Source organism: Bombina bombina, chromosome 3 (genome assembly GCF_027579735.1).
Source record: "Bombina bombina isolate aBomBom1 chromosome 3, aBomBom1.pri, whole genome shotgun sequence".
In the NCBI taxonomy this organism is placed as follows: Eukaryota; Metazoa; Chordata; class Amphibia; order Anura; family Bombinatoridae; genus Bombina; species Bombina bombina.
In genome coordinates, this window is record NC_069501.1 from 347,674,540 (window position 1) to 347,697,843 (window position 23,304).

Here is a 23,304-nt window from a genome sequence, read left to right on the forward strand (position 1 = left end):
TGACGAAGATTTCCGCCATGAAGCAGTAGCCCTTGAACAAAGGTTAAAAATGAGAGGGTATACACAGAAGATAATAACGAGGGCAAAAAAGCAAGTTGAACCCAAGATGAGAGATACCTTCCTTAGAGGAAATAAAAAACAAGATGATAACTTTAAAGGGTTAACATTTGTTACAAACTACAGTGCCCAGTTTCCTGAAATTACCAACATAATAAGAAAGCATTTCCCCATTTTGGCAGCAGATGACAAATTGATCAATGTTGTCAAAAAGGGAGTCGGGTGCAGTTCAAGGAAGTGTCCCACTTTGGGGTCCTTGCTGTCTCCAACTGAACTGAAGTCCCAAATCAAACCTAGTGGTACTTGGTTGACTAGCAGGGGCATGTACAATTGTGGTCACAAAAAATGCAAGCCCTGTGAGTATCTAGAAAAAACTAAGTCATTCAAGTCCCATGTGACAGGAGAGGTTTTTCAGATAAACACCTATATGAATTGTACGACAGAGAGCGTTATATATATGCTCACATGTCAAAAATGTAAAATTCAGTACATTGGTCTCACTTCAAGGGACATCAAGACAAGAATAAGGGAGCATATATCCACAATTTCCAGAGGTAAATCCCAAACCCCCCTGGTGAAACATTTCACTGAGAGACACAATGGAGAGATAAATACACTAAGGTGGTGTGCCATTGAGGAAGTTAAAGTCCCCAAAAGGGGGGGTAATTTAGATAAACTTCTAGCAAGAAGGGAGATGTTCTGGATTTTGAGACTCAGAACAAGACTACCTGAGGGTCTCAATTCCAGGTATGACATTATTAACTATTGGGAATGACCCATCCTCTCCATGTAGCACTAAGTGTGACATTACACCATCGTCATATAGGCTCATATATTCTTTTGATTATTCTATCTTACTAATTATTCCATTCCTTTGTATATCTAATACAGAGCAGTAAGACATATAGGCTCTCTGACAAAGAGCAGACATGCAGATTAGTTAGGAATGTTCTTAGAGTATTGGGTGGAGTAAATATGATGGAAACAATATTGACATAATATGTCCTCAGTTTTCCACAGCCAACCTGAGTAAGTTTGGAGAAACCTCTAAGAAAAGGTATCAGGAGGAATATATAGAACAAACAATCATCTACAATAATCCCGTCCTATCACTAATAGTGCATTTCTGCAAATAAATAGTTGAGCTAATACAATTCACATAAATAGATATTATCCTATTCAAGAGGTTTAACAAGATAACTCCCATTACATTGTGGTATTAAATAGTTTGTTTTTAGAAAACAACACTTAAAGGTGTATCTATTTAATATGTTTTATCTGGCATAAACCCAGAATCACTCATGACATAAAATGTAAAACCTTTTATTATAAATATATTTAATGAAATAGTAGCAGGTACAAGTAGTGACAGGGTTAAATATTCATCTATAGGTGTTTAGCATTACCTGGGCATTAGAAGGAGGATCAGTGCTTATTGTTTTTAACCAATTAGAAAAGATTTAGGTGCTCTTAAAGGCAGGGAGCACAGACACACAACAGGCTATGATTACGGCAAACAGCCGAAACGCGTAAGCCTGTGTGCTGCGCTCTTTCTCCAATTAGGTGGCAAGGCTGTCACTTAACTTCTATTTTTTAATTTTAAAAATTATTCAATACATTTTCAATTTTTACGGAGTGTGGTACTGTCCTCTTTTCTTTGGAATCCTCAGACAAGGGTCACCTTTTTAGGCTTCCAGATAGATTCAGTGTCCATGACTGTGTCTCTAACAGACAAGAGATGTTTAAAATTGGTCGCAGCATGCCGGCACCTTCAGTCTCAGTCATTCCCTTCAGTGGCTATGTGCATGGAAATTTTACAGCTTTGCATGCTGAATCAATGGTGCACGGATTATACAAAGATATCACAATTAATATCCTTGAATCCCAATGTACGACACTCTCTGACATGGTGGATAAATCACCATTGTTTGGTTCAAGGGGCTTCTTTTGTTCGGCCAACCTGGACTGTGATCTCAACAGATGCAAGTCTTTCAGGTTGGGGAGCTGTTTGGGGATCTCTGACAGCACAAGGGGTTTGGAAATCTCAAGAGGCGAGATTACCAATAAATATTTTAGAACTCTGTGCAATTCTCAGGGCTCTTCAGTTCTAGCCTCTTCTAAAGAGAGAACCGTTCATTTGTTTTCAGACAGACACTATCACAACTGTGGCTTCTTTCATAGCTTTGGGAGTCCCACCCTGATGATTGACATAAGTATCTCGGATACTTGCTTGGGCGGAATCCAGCTCCTGTCTAATCTCTGCGGTGCATATCCCAGGTGTAGACAATTGGGAGGCGGATTATCTCAGCCGCCAGACTTTACATCCAGGGGAGTGGTCTCTCCATCCAGATGTGTTTTCTCAGATTGTTCAGATGTGGGGTCTTCCAGAGATAGATCTCATGGCTTCTCATCTAAACAAGAAACTTCCCAGATACCTGTCCAGGTCCAGGGATGTTCAGGCGGAAGCAGTGGATGCTCTGACACTTCCTTGGTGTTATCATCCTGCTTACATCTTCCCGCCTCTAGTTCTCCTTCCAAGAGTGATCTCCAAAATCTTCATGGAACAGTCTTTTGTGTTGCTGGTGGCTCCAGCATGGCCACACAGGTTTTTGTATGTGGATCTGGTTCGGATGTCCAGTTGCCCGCCTTGGCCACTTCCGTTACAGCCGGACCTACTATCTCAAGGTCCGTTTTTCCATCAGGATCTCAAATCATTAAATTTGAAGGTATGGAAATTGAACGCTTAGTTCTAAGTCATAGAGGTTTCTCTGACTCAGTGATTAATGCTATGTTACAAGCTCATAAATCTGTCTCTAGAAAGATTTATTATAGAGTTTGGAAGACTTACATTTCATGGTGTTCTTCTCATAAATTCTTCTGGCATTCTTTTAGAATTCCTAGAATTTTACAGTTCCTTCAGGATGGTTTGGATAAGGGTTTGTCTGTGAGTTCCTTGAAAGGACAAATCTCCGCTCTTTCTGTTTTATTTCACAGAAAGATTGCTATACTTCCTGATATACACTGTTTTGTACAGGCTTTAATTCGTATTAAGCCTGTCATTAAGCCAATTTCTCCTCCTTGGAGTCTTAATTTGGTTCTGAAGGCTTTACAGGCTCCTCCATTTGAACCTATGCATTCTTTAGACATTAAACTACTTTCTTGGAAAGTGTTGTTTCTTTTGGTCATCTCTTCTGCTAGAAGAGTTTCTGAGTTATCTGCTCATTCTTGTGAGTCTCCTTTTCTGATTTTTCATCAGGTTAAGGCAGTTTTGCTGACTTCTTTTCAATTTTTACCTAAGGTTGTGAATTCTAACAACATTAGTATAGAAATTGTTGTCCCTTCCTTATGTCCTAATCCTAAGGATTCTTTGGAGAGATCCTTACATTCTTTGGATGTGGTAAGAGCTTTGAAATATTATGTGGAAGCTACTAAAGATTTCAGGAAGACTTCCAGTCTATTTGTTTTATTTTCTGGTCCTAGGAAAGGTCAGAAGGCTTCTGCTATTTCCTTGGCTTCTTGGTTGAAACTTTTGATTCATCAAGCTTATTTGGAGTCGGGTCAGGCCCCGCCTCAGAGAATTACAGCTCATTCTACTAGATCAGTCTCCACTTCGTGGGCTTTTAAGAATGAAGCTTCAGTTGATCAGATTTGCAAAGCGGCAACTTGGTCCTCTTTGCATACCTTTACTAAATTCTACCGTTTTGATGTATTTGCTTCTTCGGAAGCAGTTTTTGGTAGAAAAGTTCTTCAGGCAGCTGTTTCAGTTTGATTCTTCTGCTTTTGATTTAAGTTTTTTTCTATCAAAAATGAAAATAAACGTATTTTTTTGGGTTGTGGATTAATTTTTTCAGCGGAATATGGCTGTTTTTATTTTTATTCCCTCCCTCTCTAGTGATTCTTGAGTGGAAGACTCCACATCTTGGGTGTTGATATCCCATATGTCACTAGTTAATGGACTCTTGCCAATTACATGAAAGAAAACATAATTTATGTAAGAACTTACCTGATAAATTAATTTCTTTCATATTGGCAAGAGTCCATGAGGCCAACCCTTTTTATTGTGGTTATGATTTTTTGTATAAAGCACAATTATTTCCAAATTTCCTTTGTTGATGCTTTCTACTCCTTTCTTTATCAACCCACTGCTTGGCTATTCTTTAAACTGAATTGTGGGTGTGGTGAGGGGTGTATTTATAGGCATTTTGAGGTTTGGGAAACTTTGCCCCTCCTAGTAGGATTTTATATCCCATATGTCACTAGCTCATGGACTCTTGCCAATATGAAAGAAACTAATTTATCAGGTAAGTTCTTACATACATTATGTTTTTTTCTCTTTAAATAATTAACTCCATACTTGCAATATTTGGCCTGTATCTTCTATAAATTACTTGGAAACCTAGATATATGCGGTATTCCTAAATTCAGAACACAACATTGAATCTATTTTGATCTATTTTCTTCTGCTACATTACAGGGAGTGCAGAATTATTAGGCAAGTTGTATTTTTGAGGATTAATTTTATTATTGAACAACAACCATGTTCTCAATTAACCCAAAAAACTCATTAATATCAAAGCTGAATAGTTTTGGAAGTAGTTTTTAGTTTGTTTCGCTATTTTAGGGGGATATCTGTGTGTGCAGGTGACTATTACTGTGCATAATTATTAGGCAACTTAACAAAAAACAAATATATACCCATTTCAATTATTTATTTTTACCAGTGAAACCAATATAACATCTCAACATTCACAAATATACATTTCTGACATTCAAAAACAAAACAAAAACAAATCAGTGACAATATAGCCACCTTTCTTTGCAAGGACAGTCAAAAGCCTGCCATCCATGGATTCTGTCAGTGTTTTGATCTGTTCACCATCAACATTGCGTGCAGCAGCAACCACAGCCTCCCAGACACTGTTCAGAGAGGTGTACAGTTTTCCCTCCTTGTAAATCTCACATTTGATGATGAACCACAGGTTCTCAATGGGGTTCAGATCAGGTGAACAAGGAGGCCATGTCATTAGATTTTCTTCTTTTATACCCTTTCTTGCCAGCCACGCTGTGGAGTACTTGGACGCGTGTGATGGAGCATTGTCCTGCATGAAAATCATGTTTTTCTTGAAGGATGCAGACTTCTTCCTGTACCACTGCTTGAAGAAGGTGTCTTCCAGAAACTGGCAGTAGGACTGGGAGTTGAGCTTGACTCCATCCTCAACCCGAAAAGGCCCCACAAGCTCATCTTTGATGATACCAGCCCAAACCAGTACTCCACCTCCACCTTGCTGGCGTCTGAGTCGGACTGGAGCTCTCTGCCCTTTACCAATCCAGCCACGGGCCCATCCATCTGGCCCATCAAGACTCACTCTCATTTCATCAGTCCATAAAACCTTAGAAAAATCAGTCTTGAGATATTTCTTGGCCCAGTCTTGACGTTTCAGCTTGTGTGTCTTGTTCAGTGGTGGTCGTCTTTCAGCCTTTCTTACCTTGGCCATGTCTCTGAGTATTGCACACCTTGTGCTTTTGGGCACTCCAGTGATGTTGCATCTCTGAAATATGGCCAAACTGGTGGCAAGTGGCATCTAGGCAGCTACACGCTTGACTTTTCTCAGTTCATGGGCAGTTATTTTGCGCCTTGGTTTTTCCACACGCTTCTTGCGACCCTGTTGACTATTTTGAATGAAACGCTTGATTGTTCGATGATCACGCTTCAGAAGCTTTGCAATTTTAAGAGTGCTGCATCCCTCTGCAAGATATCTCACTATTTTTGACTTTTCTGAGCCTGTCAAGTCCTTCTTTTGACCCATTTTGCCAAAGGAAAGGAAGTTGCCTAATAATTATGCACACCTGATATAGGGTGTTGATGTCATTAGACCACACCCCTTCTCATTACAGAGATGCACATCACCTAATATGCTTAATTGGTAGCAGGCTTTCGAGCCTATACAGCTTGGAGTAAGACAACATGCATAAAGAGGATGATGTGGTCAAAATACTCATTTGCCTAATAATTCTGCACACAGTGTAGTTGTGTATAAAGTAATTATAATTTTTTTTTTCATTATTATTTTCAATCCCCCTCATTGTTGAGTATTAAAGGGACATGAAACCCAAAATTGTTCTTTCATGTGTCAGAGAATATAATTAAAAACAAATTTCCAATTATCTTCTATTATCTTATTTGCTTCGTTCTCTTAATACCCTTTGTTAAAAATCATACCCAGATAGGCTCAGGAGCTGGGATCTAGCTGCTGAGTGGTGGCTGTAAATATATATGCATCTTGTCATTGGCTTACCAATGTGTTCAGCTAGTTTGCAGTAGTGCATTGTTGCTGCTTCAATAAAAGATACCAAGAAAATGAAGCAAAATTGATAATAGAAGTAAACTGGAAAGTTGTTTAAACATGTATGCTCTATCTGAATCATAAAAAAATAAACATTTGGAGTTTCACGTTTATTTAAATTCATATTTTTTGTTATCTTATGGACCCATAAATGGTATCACAAGAAAGCCATGTTTGTCTGTTATAATTGGTATATAAAATTTATGTATGCGCTTAAAGGGACATAAAACACTAAATGCATTTTAGAAGCATAGTGTTGAGATTATTCTCCGCCTCCCTCTAGTCATGGGTGCCGCCATGTTGAAATCTAGCATTCACTGCATTTCTACAGGTTCCAAAATGGAGGCATCCATAGTTAGAGGGAGATGTATGAAATGTATTTAATAAGAGAGTGCCAAAATGTAAGCATGGAAAATCCTTTGTCCGTAAGCGGTTGAAGGTAAACAAACATGAACTGTTAATATATCATATCAAATTTGTTTGACTTTGTTGATAAATGAGGTTAATTCTATTTTTTTTATTGTAGCTCTTCACCTCATGAGCTGTCTAACCCTTGGGACCAAATTAATCTGCAGAGGAATTCTGGACACTTCAGCTCCATGGGGAGTATGGACAGTATTGACCAAACATGCCAGTATGAGAAACTTTCTTCTGCAAAGTCTAATAACAGCACTGAACATTTAGGAAACCAAAACAAAAGGGATTCGGCATATGGTTCACTTTCTACCAGTTTTATAAATCCTGATTATGCCTCGTCTAAAACAGGTTCTGCTTCAACAGAAAATATTCTGTCTAAAATTAATCAGTGGGACAATACAAACTTAAGACATGGGAAGTCAAATCAGTTCTTGAATGAGACCAAAGGCTCAGAAGATAAGCAGGGATACCTATCCCCTTCTGTGCTCTCTGAAATGAACAGGTCATCAAGGTCAGATGAATATGTTGAGTCTAGACCATCAAGTCGGTCAAACTTTGGACCAATTTGGTATGTTCCAGATAAGAAAAAAACTGAATCTTCTCCACCTCCTCCACCACCACCTATCCGTAGTGATAGTTTTGCATTTACCAAAGGGCACGAGAAGCCAACTGGCCCTGCACACTCAGAGAATTCAAGCACACAGCACTTTACTGTGGCCAACAGACCACAACCAAGACCTGACTGGAGCTCAGAAAGTTCTGACTATCAACAAAAACTTGTTCGAGTAACTGATAGAAACTTGTCAGATGTAAGGAGAGTTAGTAATTCACCCTACCATGGTGACATTATTTTAGATCCAGGTTTGTCCACCTATAATGACAGTTATAACGATCCTGCACTAAATTCCACAAGGTTACAGTTTTCTTTATCAAGCAATGATATTCGATTTGCACAGCCTACATATAATTACCATCACCAACGTCAATACAGTGATGAAAGCACTTTGTTTCAAAGCACAAGATCTACTTTACATAAACCACATCAGCAAATGGCGTTTTATACTGGTGTCCATGAATTGTCAGCTGATCCCCCATGTATTTATTATTCTCCTAAAGTTTCTAGCTCTTCCTCAGACAACATTGGTTTGAGACATAAAGTTGAAACAACTGTGCAGAATCATGTGTACAGTGGAAAATCAAAACAGACACCTCAGGTTACAAATTCGCATCCATTTAAGGAATACTGCAGAACAGAAGCAAACTTGGATAAAATTTCTAAACAACATGAAAATGCTGTTTCATATACCAAAAAATCTAGTTATAATCTAATTCCACAAAATATTATGTCTTCACTAGAGAACTGTGAAAAAAAAAGTTCAAGGATAACTGAGAAAGGAGATGTTAGAAATGTTTCCAAGAAAAATGACTATTTTGAAGAACAATATGAAAAACATAATTTTGGACAACAGGAAAATTCTGATAAAAATGTTTTGCCAGGTAGATATAGACCTCATAAAACAGATTATAGGTGGGATGAGAATGAAAGAAATAAAATAACACCTCAGATAACACCAATGCTACATTCTTTATCCCAGGAAGGAAGAAATCGGTCTGATAGCTTTCCAGCTTCTGAAAATGAGAAATTTCCTTTTACAGATCCTAAGCATACTCGCAGAAGTGATCGTTTTGCAACTGCCTTGAGAAATGAAATTCAGCAAAAGAGAGCCCATCTGCAAAAGAGCAAAAGCACTGCAGCCTTGACTGAATCAGTTGAATCGGAGAATTCAGAAATATGGAACCAGAATTCAGTGGAAAGCATGGCTTCTCCTTCTGATGGCTCTTTTTCAAATACCTACAAGAGTCATCTTCAGGAAGCGCAAGCCAGAGTGCTTAGAGCTACTTCATTCAAACGACGAGACCTGGAACCTGGGATGTCTGACCAACCTCCATTGTCAGGGCAGTACAGTAACATGTCTATGTCTGTTTCTCCTTTACATGGAGATTCAAGTCAACCAAAGCAAACCTCAGTGGTTAACAACTCCCAAAACATAACACGTATTGGAGGCAGAAAAAGGTTCACTGCCCAACAAAAGCTTAAGTCTTATTCTGAGCCTGAAAAGATGAATGAAGTTGGAATTTATGAAGACCATCAGCATTCTTTTAGTTCTAATACTTCTCAAGAAGCAGTGGGTTCTTTTGCTGACAGATGGAAATTTTTTGAAGAGACGAGCAAATGTAAACAACTGATAAATGCACCCAAACATGCTCCAACTAACCTTTCTGTAGAAAAATATGAGGCCCATAGTCAAAAAGATAATGACAATGAGCCAGGAGAATCATGGCATGACAAAGGGACTAGGGCTGCTTCTCTGGGGCTTGAATGTCTACCAGATCAGAATAGGGGACCTAACATTGGTGTTCACAATGCTATATATCCAGTTGTACATAATGTTATACAAGACCAACCTCAGAGGCTGGGGACTTTTGCAGAATACCAGGCTTCTTGGAAAGAACAGAAAAAAACGTTGGAGAGGAAGAATTCTGGAAGATGCCATTCAGCTGACAACATTCTTGATGCAGGTCTTGAGCAGAGTTCTAAAACACAGTATGTCCATGTGAGGTCCAGGTCATCTCCTACAACTGATTTTTATACACAGGTAAATTGTTAGAAAGATATAAAAAAAAAAAAACTTAATATGTAACTATTTAATCTTATGAACTAAAAGATAGATAATACCTTTATTAACTATTCCCCAGTTTTTTCATAACCAACACTGTTATATTAATACATTTTACCTCTGTGATTACCTTGTATCTACACCTCTGCAGACTGCCCCCTTATCTCGGTTCTTTTGACAGTCATGCATTTTTAGCCAGTCAGTGTTGACTTATAAATAACTCCACAGGAGTCAGCACAATGTTATCTATATGGCATACATGAACTAGCATTGGTCAATTGTAAAACACTGTCAAAATGCAAGATAAGTGGCTGCCTTTAAAGGGTAAGAATTTAGCATATGAGCCTACCTAGGCTTAGCTTTTAGCAACAAATACCAACAAATACCAAGAGAACAAAGCAAACTGTATAATCAAATTTACTTGGAAAGTTGTGTAAAATTCCATGGCCTTTCTGAATCATGAAAGTTTAGTTTTGACTTTGACTGTCCTTTTAAAAACAGAATTTATGCTTACCTGATAAATTACTTTCTCCAACGGTGTGTCCGGTCCACGGCGTCATCCTTACTTGTGGGAATATCTCTTCCCCAACAGGAAATGGCAAAGAGTCCCAGCAAAGCTGGCCATATAGTCCCTCCTAGGCTCCGCCCACCCCAGTCATTCGACCGACGGACAGGAGGAAAAAATAGGAGAAACCCCATAGGGTGTCGTGGTGACTGTAGTTAGAGAAAATAATTCATCGGACCTGATTAAAAAACCAGGGCGGGCCGTGGACCGGACACACCGTTGGAGAAAGTAATTTATCAGGTAAGCATAAATTCTGTTTTCTCCAACATTGGTGTGTCCGGTCCACGGCGTCATCCTTACTTGTGGGAACCAATACCAAAGCTTTAGGACACGGATGAAGGGAGGGAGCAAATCAGGTTACCTAAACGGAAGGCACCACGGCTTGCAAAACCTTTCTCCCAAAAATAGCCTCCGAAGAAGCAAAAGTATCAAATTTGTAAAATTTGGCAAAAGTGTGCAGTGAAGACCAAGTCGCTGCCTTACATATCTGATCAACAGAAGCCTCGTTCTTGAAGGCCCATGTGGAAGCTACAGCCCTAGTGGAGTGAGCTGTGATTCTTTCAGGAGGCTGCCGTCCGGCAGTCTCATAAGCCAATCGGATGATGCTTTTAAGCCAAAAGGAAAGAGAGGTAGAAGTTGCTTTTTGACCTCTCCTTTTACCAGAATAGACGACAAACAGAGAAGAAGTTTGTCTGAACTCTTTTGTAGCTTCTAAGTAGAATTTTAGAGCACGGACTACATCTAAATTGTGTAGCAAACGTTCCTTCTTTGAAACTGGATTCGGACACAAAGAAGGTACAACTATCTCCTGATTAATATTTTTGTTGGAAACAACCTTTGGTAGAAAACCAGGCTTAGTACGCAAAACAACCTTATCTGAATGGAACACCAGATAGGGTGGAGTACACTGTAGAGCAGATAACTCAGAAACTCTTCTAGCAGAAGAAATAGCAACCAAAAACAAAACTTTCCAAGATAACAACTTAATATCTATGGAATGTAAAGGTTCAAACGCAACCCCTTGAAGAACTGAAAGAACTAGATTTAAACTCCAGGGAGGAGTCAAAGGTCTGTAAACAGGTTTGATCCTAACCAAAGCCTGAATGAATGCTTGAACATCTGGCACAACTGCCAGTCGTTTTTGTGTAGTAGGACAGATAAAGCAGAAATCTGTCCCTTTAGAGAACTCGCAGATAATCCTTTATCCAAACCTTCTTGTAGAAAGGAAAGAATCCTAGGAATCTTTATCTTATTCCATGGGAATCCCTTGGATTCACACCAGCAGATATATCTTTTCCATATTTTATGGTAAATCTTTCTAGTTACCGGTTTCCTGGCTTGAACCAGAGTATCTATCACGGAATCTGAAAACCCACGCTTTCATAGAATCAAGCGTTCAATCTCCAAGCCGTCAGCTGGAGGGAGACCAGATTTGGATGTTCGAATGGACCCTGAACAAGAAGGTCCTGTCTCAAAGGTAGCTTCCATGGTGGAACCGATGACATATTCACCAGGTCTGCATACCAAGTCCTGCGTGGCCACGCAGGAGCTATCAAGATCACCGAGGCCCTCTCCTGTTTGATCCTGGCTACCAGCCTGGGAATGAGAGGAAATGGTGGAAACACATAATCTAGCTTGAAGGTCCAAGGCGCTACTAGTGCATCCACAAGAGTCGCCTTGGGATCCCTGGATCTGGACCCGTAGCAAGGAACCTTGAAGTTCTGACGAGACGCCATCAGATCCATATCTGGAATGCCCCATAGTTGCGTCAACTGGGCAAAGATCTCCGGGTGGAGTTCCCACTCCCCCGGATGGAATGTCTGACGACTCAAATAATCCGCTTCCCAGTTTTCCACACCTGGAATGTGGATCGCAGATAGGTGGCAGGAGTGATTCTCCGCCCATTGTATTATTTTGGTCACTTCTTTCATCGCCAGGGAACTCCTTGTTCCCCCTGATGATTGAGATACGCAACAGTCGTCATGTTGTCTGATTGGAATCTTATGAATCTGGCCTTTGCTAGCTGAGGCCAAGCCCTGAGAGCATTGAATATCGCTCTTAGTTCCAGAATGTTTATCGGGAGAAGAGACTCTTCCCGAGACCACAGTCCCTGAGCTTTCAGGGATTCCCAGACCGCGCCCCAGCCCACTAGGCTGGCGTCGGTCGTGACGATGACCCACTCTGGACTGCGGAAGCTCATTCCCTGGGATAGGTGATCCTGGGTTAGCCACCAACGGAGTGAGTCTCTGGTCTTCTGATCTACTTGAATCACTGGAGACAAGTCTGTATAGTCCCCATTCCACTGTTTCAGCATGCACAGTTGTAATGGTCTTAGATGAATTCGCGCAAAAGGAACTATGTCCATTGCTGCAACCATCAATCCTACTACTTCCATGCACTGAGCTACGGAAGGACGAGGAATAGAATGAAGAACTTGACAAGCGTTTAGAAGTTTTGACTTTCTGACTTCTGTCAAGAAAATCCTCATTTCTAAGGAATCTATTATTGTTCCCAAGAAGGGAACTCTTGTCGACGGAGACAGGGAACTTTTTTCTATGTTCACCTAACATCCGTGAGATCTGAGAAAGGCCAGAACGATGTCTGAGTGAGCCTTTGCCTTTGAAAGAGACGACGCTTGTATTAGAATGTCGTCCAAGTACGGTACTACTGCAATGCCTCTTGGTCTTAGAACCGCTAGAAGGGATCCGAGTACCTTTGTGAAAATCCTTGGAGCAGTGGCTAACCCGAATGGGAGGGCCACAAACTGGTAATGTTTGTCCAGAAAGGCGAACCTTAGGAACTGATGATGTTCTTTGTGGATAGGGATATGTAGATACGCATCCTTTAGATCCACGGTAGTCATAAATTGACCTTCCTGAATTGTGGGTAGAATCGTTTGAATGGTTTCCATCTTGAACGATGGTACTCTGAGAAATTTGTTTAGGATCTTTAAATCCAGGATTGGTCTGAAAGTTCCCTCTTTTTTGGGAACTACAAACAGATTTGAGTAAAATCCCATTCCTTGTTCCGCCGTTGGAACTGGGTGTATCACTCCCATCTTTAACAGGTCTTCTACACAATGTAAGAATGCCTGTCTCTTTATTTGGTTTGAGGATAAGTGAGGCATGTGGAACCTTCCCCTTGGGGGTAGTTCCTTGAATTCCAGAAGATAACCCTGAGAAACTATTTCTAGCGTCCAGGGATCCTGAACATCTCTTGCCCAAGCCTGAGAAAAGAGAGAGAGTCTGCCCCCCACTAGATCCGGTCCCGGATCGGGGGCTACTCCTTCATGCTGTTTTGTTAGCAGCGGCAGGCTTCTTGGCCTGCTTACCCTTGTTCCAGCCTTGCATCGGTTTCCAGGCTGGTTTGGTCTGTGAAGTATTACCTTCTTGCTTAGAGGATGCAGAATTAGAGCCCGGTCCGTTCCTGAAATTACGAAAGGAACGAAAATTAGACTTATTCTTGGCTTTGAAAGGCCTATCTTGTGGGAGGGCGTGGCCCTTTCCCCCAGTGATGTCTGAGATAATCTCTTTCAATTCTGGCCCAAAGAGAGTTTTACCCTTGAAGGGGATATTAAGCAATTTTGTCTTGGATGATACATCCGCTGACCAAGACTTTAGCCAAAGCGCTCTGCGCGCCACAACTGCAAACCCTGAATTTTTCGCCGCTAATCTAGCTATTTGCAAAGCGGCATCTAAAATAAGAGTTAGCCAACTTAAGTGCGTGAACTCTGTCCATAACCTCCTCATATGGAGTCTCTCTACTGAGCGACTTTTCTAGTTCCTCGAACCAGAACCACGCTGCTGTAGTCACAGGAACAATGCACGAAATGGGTTGAAGAAGGTAACCTTGCTGTACAAAAATCTTTTTAAGCAAACCCTCTAATTTTTTATCCATAGGATCTTTGAAAGCACAATTATCCTCAATAGGAATAGTAGTGCGCTTGTTTAGAGTAGAAACTGCCCCCTCGACCTTAGGGACTGTCTGCCATAAGTCCTTTCTGGGGTCGACCATAGGAAATAATTTCTTAAATATAGGAGGGGGAACAAAAGGTATGCCGGGCTTCTCCCATTCCTTATTCACTATGTCCGCCACCCGCTTGGGTATAGGAAAAGCGTCAGGGTGCACCGGAACCTCTAGGAACTTGTCCATCTTGCATAATTTTTCTGGAATGACCAGGTTGTCACAATCATCCAGAGTAGATAACACCTCCTTAAGCAGTGCGCGGAGATGTTCTAATTTAAATTTAAATGTCACAACATCAGGTTCAGCCTGTTGGGAAATTTTTTCCTGAATCTGAAATTTCCCCATCTGACAAAACCTCCCTCATGGCCCCTTCAGATTGGTGTGAGGGTATGACAGAACAATTATCATCAGCGCCCTCCTGCTCTTCAGTGTTTAAAACAGAGCAATCACGCTTTCTCTGATATGCAGGCATTTTGGATAAAATATTTGCTATGGAGTTATCCATTACAGCCGTCAATTGTTGCATGGTAATAAGCATTGGCGCGCTAGAAGTACTAGGGGCCTCCTGCGTGGGCAAAACTGGTGTAGACACAGAAGGAGATGATGTAGAACCATGTCTACTCCCTTCATCTGATGAATCATCTTGGGCAACTTCATTATCTGTGACAGTACTGTCCTTACTTTGTTTGGACGCTTTGGCACAATTATCACATAATTTAGAAGGGGGAGACACATTGACTTTCATACATATAGAACATAGCTTATCTGAAGGCACAGACATGTTAAACAGGCTTAAACTTGTCAGTAAAACACAAAAACCGTTTTAAAACAAAACCGTTACTGTCTCTTTAAATTTTAAACAGAGCACACTTTATTACTGAATATGTGAAAAAATATGAAGGAATTGTTCAAAATTTACCAAAATTTCACCACAGTGTCTTAAAGCATTAAAAGTATTGCACACCAATTTTCAGAGCTTTAACCCTTAAAATAACGGTTACAGTTTTTTCACCCCTCTACAGTCCCAGCTACAGCCTTTGCTGCGACTTTACCAAGCCCAGAGGGGAATACGATACCAAATGACGCCTTCTAGGAACTTTTCCAACTATCTTCAGGTCCTCACACATGCATCTGCATGTCTTGCTCTCAAAAACAACTGCGCAATAATGGCGCGAAAATGAGGCTCAGCCTACAACTGGGAAGGCCCTTCATGACTGGAAAAGGTGTCTAACATAGTGCCTGACGTTAAAAAACGTTCCCCAAGTTTATAAGTGTGAAATACCAGCATAAACATGTATAAAATGCCCAAATAAAGCAATCGATTTTGCCCATAAAAGTGTCTACCAGTTTTATAGCCCATATTAAGCCCTTTATTCTGCTTGAGACTAAGAAAATGGCTTACCGGTCCCCATGAGGGGAAAAGACAGCCTTCCAGCATTACACAGTCTTGTTAGAAATATGGCTAGTCATACCTTAAGCAGAAAAGTCTGCTAACTGTTTCCCCCAACTGAAGTTACTTCATCTCAACATCAACAGTCCTATGTGGAAACAGCAAAGGATTTTAGTTACTGTCTGCTAAAATCATCTTCCTCTCACAAACAGAATTCTTCATCTTTTTCTGTTTCAGAGTAAATAGTACATACCAGTACCATTTTAAAATAACAAACTCTTGATAGTAGAATAAAAAAACTACAACTAAACACCACATACTCTTAACCATCTCCGTGGAGATGTTGCCTGTGCAACGGCAAAGAGAATGACTGGGGTGGGCGGAGCCTAGGAGGGACTATATGGCCAGCTTTGCTGGGACTCTTTGCCATTTCCTGTTGGGGAAGAGATATTCCCACAAGTAAGGATGACGCCGTGGACCGGACACACCAATGTTGGAGAAATTGTGTGCTCTGTCTAAATCATGAATGTTTAATTTGACTTTGCTGTCCCTTTTAATTTTAACAGGGCAATGTTCAGAGTTTAAAGGAGAGCAAACATTGCATTTAAACAAATTATTTGGACTTACATTTTGGAAATGTGTGCATTTTTTGTCTCACATTCTATGTTAACAATTGGAAAATATAAGTTAAAGGGACAGTCTACACCTTAGTCATCTTAAAGTCTTACTTTAGATTAAGCTGCAAATATCCTCCTGCACCCCTTTCTATATCATGCAGCAGTAACAGTAAAATTTTAAATTTAATATTTTTTTCTGGTCACTTTGAAATGGCTGCCAAGCTCTGCCCACTGATGACATCATGATCTGGACTCCATTAAAGGCTTCACTAGTTACAAAGGACTCACTAATTGGATTCAACAGACTGTCACTGCTATTCAGCAGTATGCAAAGATCCAGCCAAGATTGTGATGTCATCAGTGACATGTATTAGTGCAAATGCTTCTAGTAAAAGCTATCACTTTTTCAATTAAAGCTTTTACTGTAGGAGAATATTTATATAACTTTCATGCGCCAGCATCTTAAATAGCAGACACTGTTTAAAATGATGCTGTATGGTGCATAGCTAAATGCATTTGCCCTAATGTTAATTTCATCTTTGTCTGTAATGTATTTTTAAATGATATTAATATATATCATGTATTATTGTTAAAGGGACACAAAACCCAAAATTTGTTATTTCATGATTCAGATAGAGCATGCAATTTTAAGCAACTTTCTAATTTACTCCTATTATAAATGTGTATTTGTTCTCTTGCTATCTTTATTTAAAAAACTAGGCATGTACGTATAGGAGGTGACCCATTTTTGGTTCAGAACCTGAGTAGCGCCTGCAAATTGGTGATTTAAATGTAGCCACCAATCAGCAAGCGCTACCCAGGTGCTGAACCAAAAATGGGACGACTCCTATGCTTTTTTCAAATAAATATAGTAAGAGAACAAAGACATTTATAATGGCAGTAAATTAGAAAGTTGCTTAAAATTGCATGCTCTATCTGAATCATGAAATAAAACATATGGGCTTTGTGTCCTTTTAATTATATTTACACATGGCTGAAATTTTGCTTGGAAGTCTATACCAAGCTTAAAAGAATAGTCTAGTCAAATTTAAACTTTCATGATTCAGATAGAGCATGCAATTTTAAGCAACTTTCTAATATACTCCTATTATAAATTTTTAATTGTTCTCTTAGTATCTTTATATGAAAAAGCAAGAATATAAGCTAAGAAGCCAGCCCATTTTTGGTTTGGCACCTGGGTAGCACTTGCTTTATTGGTGGATACATTTAGACACCAATCAGCAAGTGCTACCCAGATGTGGACCCGAAAATGGGCCGGCTCCTAAGCTTATATTCAAATAAAGATACCAAGAGAAAGCAGAAAAATTATAGTAATAAATTAGAAAGTTGTCTAAAATTGCATTCTCTATCTGAATCATGAAGGTTTAATTTTGACTAGACAATCCCTTTAAAATGTACAAAAAGTGAATCATGTAAGCAAATATTTTTTTTTTTACAATGAATGCGATACAAGTGATATAGATAGTGTAAATAAGACCAGTGTAGCCAATATAAAAGGACACACTCTAATATAGTTAGTATTATTGCCATTATTGCCACATAGTTTGTGTTTCTATGTGGCAGGGATCTTTTTATGAGATGTTTCCCATAAGGGTGGAGCATAGCATCGTTTTGCTGGATATCTTCTATTTAGAGTCATAAATTGCACAATGGTAATTAACTGATGATTGGATAAGCAGAATTGCTATATATTTTTATCAGTGCTTTTAAGTATTACAGCAGTTTCGAGCGAGATTCTACTGGCAAGGAAGTAATGATGATATCTGAAATATTAATGGAACATTCCGGTCAAAACTGAAATGCACATAGATGAATTACATCTTTGAACAGAAACATATTTGCAATATACATGTATTGGCAAAAATGCCTTTAGTAAAAGTTATCGCTGTTTTAGTATTAACATGTTTCTGTGCACGTGCATGTGAAGCATAGCTAAATATTCTCTGTGCACCAGCATTTTAAATACTGCAGCTGCTCAGAGAGTCAGTTAGGCTTATGCCCTGTCAGCAATTAACACATTGAGTCATTACCAGGTGGTACAAGCACCTTAGACTCTCTAAGCAAGGGCGAATTGCTCACTAGGTGATAAGAACATCTACCACAATACAAAAATACATTTCTTTCATGTAATTGGCCATGAGCTAGTGACGTATGAGATATACAATCCTACCAGGAGGGGCAAAGTTTCCCAAACCTCAAAATGCCTCTAAATACACCCCTCACCACACCCACAATTCAGTTTTACAAACTTTGCCTCCTATGGAGGTGGTGAAGTAAGTTTGTGCTTGATTTCTTCTGTGATATGTGCTTCTCAGCATTTTGAAGCCCGATTCCTCTCAGAGTACAGTGAATGTCAGAGGGATGTGAAGAGAGTATCACCTATTGATTCTATGGTTTTCCTCACGGGAAATTTTTTCATAGGTTCTCTGTTATCGGTCGTAGAGATTCATCTCCTACCTCCCTTTTCAGACCCTTTTCTTCAAAATTAACTGCTTTCTCATTAATTTTCGCAGGCAAAATTAGGCTTGCAAGGTCGTAAAATGCTGATATTTATTGCGTCATTCTTTTTTTGTCGCGAAGGTACGTTCGGTGACGCAAATTCGTCATTTCCGGCGTCTTAGTTGACGCCAGGTTTCCTTGCACAAGGTTGCAGTCGCCATGATGCGAGTTGCGTCATTTCCGGATGTTAGCGCCAAAATTTTTCATTTTGTGTTGTGCGTCATACCTGGCGCCAAATAATTTAATTATTTTAACTAGGGCTGCAACAACTAATCGGTAAGATTGATCATAAAAATGGTTGTCAAAGAATCTCATTATCAATTAGGTGGTCAGCGATTAGTTGGTTAATTGCACAGCACCAGCTGCTTCAATCCAGATTTTTGAAGAGACCAGCAAATGTAAACAACTGATAAATGCACCCAAACATGCTAGATCATCAGATTAAAGCAGCTGGTGCTGTGCAACTGATCAACTAATCGCTGACCACCTAATTGATAATGAGATTTGTTGACAACTATTTTTATGATCAAACTTACTGATTAGTTGCTGCAGCCCTAATTTTAACCCCACTTCCTCTATGCCTCTTGCCTTTTTTATGCTCAGAGGGCTATGCTGTTTGCATTTTTTTCCCATTCCTGAAACTGTCATATAAGGAAATTGATAATTTTGCTTTACATGTTGCTTTTTTTCTCTTACATTTGCAAGATGTCTCAATCAGATCCTGTCTCAGAAACCACTGTTGGAACCCTGCTGCCTGATAACAGTTCTACCAAAACTAAGTGTATTTGTTGTAATTTAGTGGATATTATATCTCCAGCTGTAGTATGTAACAGTTTTCATGATAAGCTTTTACATGCAGAGAATGTATCCATCAGTACTAGTACAATGCCTGTTGTTCCTTCAACATCTAATGTACAAGATATTCCTGTGAATATAAAAGATTTTATTGCTGATGCGATTCAGAAGGCTTTGTCTGCTATTCCGCCTTTTAATAAACGTAAAAGGTCTTTTAAAACTTCTCATAAGGTTGATGAAATTTCAAATGGCCGACAACATACTGAATTATCCTCCTCTGAAGAGGCTCTATCTGGTTCAGAAGATCCTACCTCAGATATTGACACTGACAAATCTACTTATCTCTTTAAGATGGAGTATATTCGTTCCTTGTTAAGAGGTGTTGATTACTTTGGATATTGAGGAAACTAGTCCTCTTGATACTAAAACTATTAAACAGTTAAATTCTGTTTATAAACCTCCTGTAGTTACTCCAGAGGTTTTTCCAGTTCCTGATGATATTTCTGATATGATTGCAAAGGAATGGAATAGGCCTGGTACTTATTTTATGGTTCTAGGTTTAAAAAGTTGTATCCTTTGCCAGCAGTTAGGTTGGAGTTTTGGGAAAAAATCCCCAAAGTTGATGGGGCTATTTCTACTCTTGCCAAACTTACTACTATTCCTATGGAATATAGTACTTCTTTTAAGGACCCTTTAGATAGGAAACTTGAATCTTATCTAAGGAAAGCTTATTTATTTTCTGGCTACATTCTTAGGCCTGCTATATCCATGGCTGATGTTGCAGCTGCATCAACTTTTTGGTTGGAATGTTTAGCGAAACAGGAAACAGATTCTGATTTGTCTAGCATTGTTCGCTTGCTTCAACATGCTGCTAATTTTATCTCTGATGCTATTTTTGATATCACCAAAATTGATGTTAAATCTATGTCTTTAGCTATTTTAGCTAGAATAGCTTTGTGGCTCAAATATTGGAATGCTGACATGGTATCTAACTCTAGATTACTATCTCTTTCTTTCCAAGGTAAGAATTTATTTGGTTCTCAGTTGGATTCAATTATTTCAACTGTCACTGGGGGACGGGAGTTTTTTTTACCTCAGGATAAAAGATCTAAGGGTAAATCTAAAGCTTACAGATAGTGAAACAAGGTGTTTCACTCCAAAGTACACACTTATAGCACTCTAAAGCCCAGACTAGGGGTTGGACTTCACAGTTTGGACTTAAAATATAACTTTTATTATTATTACCAATAAAATTGAATGATACATATAAAAAAACACTCAAATAGTTAAAAACCAAATGCTAGATAAAGTTCTGTCAATGATCCAATGCTATGATGTCAGAAATTCTGACATCTAATAAATAGACAGTGTAATTACTGTAATGAGTATAGCCAAATAATATAGTTGATAGATGGGGAGCCAAAGGGTACCCTTATCCCAATTTGTTACTATATTTGGTGAGTCACCTGTGGCTAGCATGCGGGGAGTATGTAACAAATAAACTGTCATGTGTCAGATGACAACTATTGTCAGTACATTATTAGTGGTTATATCTCTGGTCAATGTTATTAACTTAATTTGACCATGTAGAGAACATAATTCTTATGACATGTATTGTGCTAGAGCCTGTGATTCTATGATCAGAGGCTGCTATAAAATTCTTCACTTATGTCATCTGGTTCAGATGGATATTCTGGCTACTAGAATAGCTAATTGTAGTTCTAAAATCGGGTGGGGAGTACCAATTATAGAGTAACTGGATTGTAAATAAAGACGTTATTGCCGTTGTCAGGCTAGCACTACTAATATATATATATGTCTCGCTGTGAGATTCCCTCAGATATAATGGGGGTAAATAGTATGTAGGAGCTCCGCTGTTTATATTGAAGTTATATATATGAATCTGTTGTGAACCACTATGAAACTCATATGCTTAGTAACAGTATGCCAATGGGGTAATGATAGATACGTTTATTCCCTCTAGTAATGGGTTGTTAGTTACCCACATTAGCTGAGTTATATCATACAGAATGGTTCAGGTTTGTTAGTTAATGCTAGGTCGGTTCAATAGTATGCGCTGGAATGTTAGCGCTCCTACTAAAAGGTTGACGTATGTGACAGTTATAATCTGTATATTAATAATTAGTTTGAGTGCTTATAGGTTTAGTATTATCCACACTTATAATAATGTTTATATTAGAATAACTAGGAGGTTGGTACATAAGTTCTTCTGCGGATAGTTCTTCACTACTGATTTGCCAGCTTGTTTCTTATGTTGGCGTTTGGATATTATTGTTTGTAATGTTGCAATATCATGAGTTATTGTGTATCCACTTATTTATGTATTTTAGGCGTACTGGAGCCTCGTGTAGCGAGTATATGGATATTTGTTATCTGTATTCACAATGTGTATCCACTTAATTGTTTATTTTAGGCGTACTGGAGCTCCTTTTAGTAGGATCGCTAACATTCCAGCGCATACTATTGAACTGACCTAGCATTAACTAACAAACCTGAACCATTCTGTATGATAAAACTCAGCTAATGTGGGTAACTAACAACCAATTACTAGAGGGAATAAACGTATCTATCATTACCCCATTGGCATACTGTTACTAAGCATATGAGTTTCATAGTGGTTCACAACAGATTCATATATATATAACTTCAATATAAACAGCGGAGCTCCTTCATACTATTTACCCCCATTATATCTGAGGGAATCTCACAGCGAGACATATATATATTAGTAGTGCTAGCCTGACAACGGCAATAACGTCTTTATTTACAATCCAGTTACTCTATAATTGGTACTCCCCACCCGATTTTAGAACTACAATTAGCTATTCTAGTAGCCAGAATATCCATCTGAACCAGATGACATAAGTGAAGAATTTTATAGCAGCCTCTGATCATAGAATCACAGGCTCTAGCACAATACATGTCATAAGAATTATGTTCTCTACATGGTCAAATTAAGTTAATAACATTGACCAGAGATATAACCACTAATAATGTACTGACAATAGTTGTCATCTGACACATGACAGTTTATTTGTTACATACTCCCCGCATGCTAGCCACAGGTGACTCTCCAAATATAGTAACAAATTGGGATAAGGGTACCCTTTGGCTCCCCATCTATCAACTATATTATTTGGCTATACTCATTACAGTAATTACACTGTCTATTTATTAGATGTCAGAATTTCTGACATCATAGCATTGGATCATTGACAGAACTTTATCTAGCATTTGGTTTTTAACTATTTGAGTGTTTTTTTATATGTATCATTCAATTTTATTGGTAATAATAATAAAAGTTATATTTTAAGTCCAAACTGTGAAGTCCAACCCCTAGTCTGGGCTTTAGAGTGCTATAAGTGCGTACTTTGGAGTGAAACACCTTGTTTCACTATCTGTCAGTTTAGATTAAATTTCGCCCAAGCACCAACCCACAACACTAACCTATACAATACAAAATATTTGATATTAGTAGTGGGGTTAGCCTTTATAGTGCCATTGTAAAAACTTCTATTTGCCCATAAATCTAAAGTTTCTAATCGTTTTTGTTCTTTTAAACAGAATAAGGAACAGAAAGCCAATCCTTCGCCCAAAGAATCTGGTTCCAATTGGAAACCTTCAAGTTGGAATAAATCCAAGTTTTTTAAGAAACCAAAGCCAGCCCCCCCCCCCCCCCCAAGTCCGCATGAAGGTGCGGCCCTCATTCTAGCTCAGCTGGTGGGGGGCAGATTAAAAGTTTTTCCAAAACATTTGGGCAGATTCTGTCCAAAATCAATGGACTCAGAGTATTGTCTCTCAAGGGTATTGAATTGGTTTCAGAGTAAGACCTCCTGTGAAGAGATTTTTTCTCTCACACGTTCCAGCAAATCCAGTGAAGGCTCAGGCTTTTCTGAAGTGTGTTTCAGATCTAGAGCTTTCAGGGGTAATCATA

The 23,304-nt window shown here is 39.0% G+C and overlaps 1 protein-coding gene across 1 annotated transcript in view; it reads left to right on the forward strand.

The window, feature by feature from the left end:
• SHROOM2 (shroom family member 2) overlaps positions 1-23,304 on the forward strand; it is a 686,449-nt gene that overhangs the window by 496,692 nt on the left and 166,453 nt on the right. Inside the window, exon 4 of the mRNA XM_053706458.1 lies at positions 6,928-9,475. Within this exon, the coding sequence (XP_053562433.1) occupies positions 6,928-9,475 (2,548 nt within the window). The remainder of the gene's footprint in view (positions 1-6,927; positions 9,476-23,304) is intronic.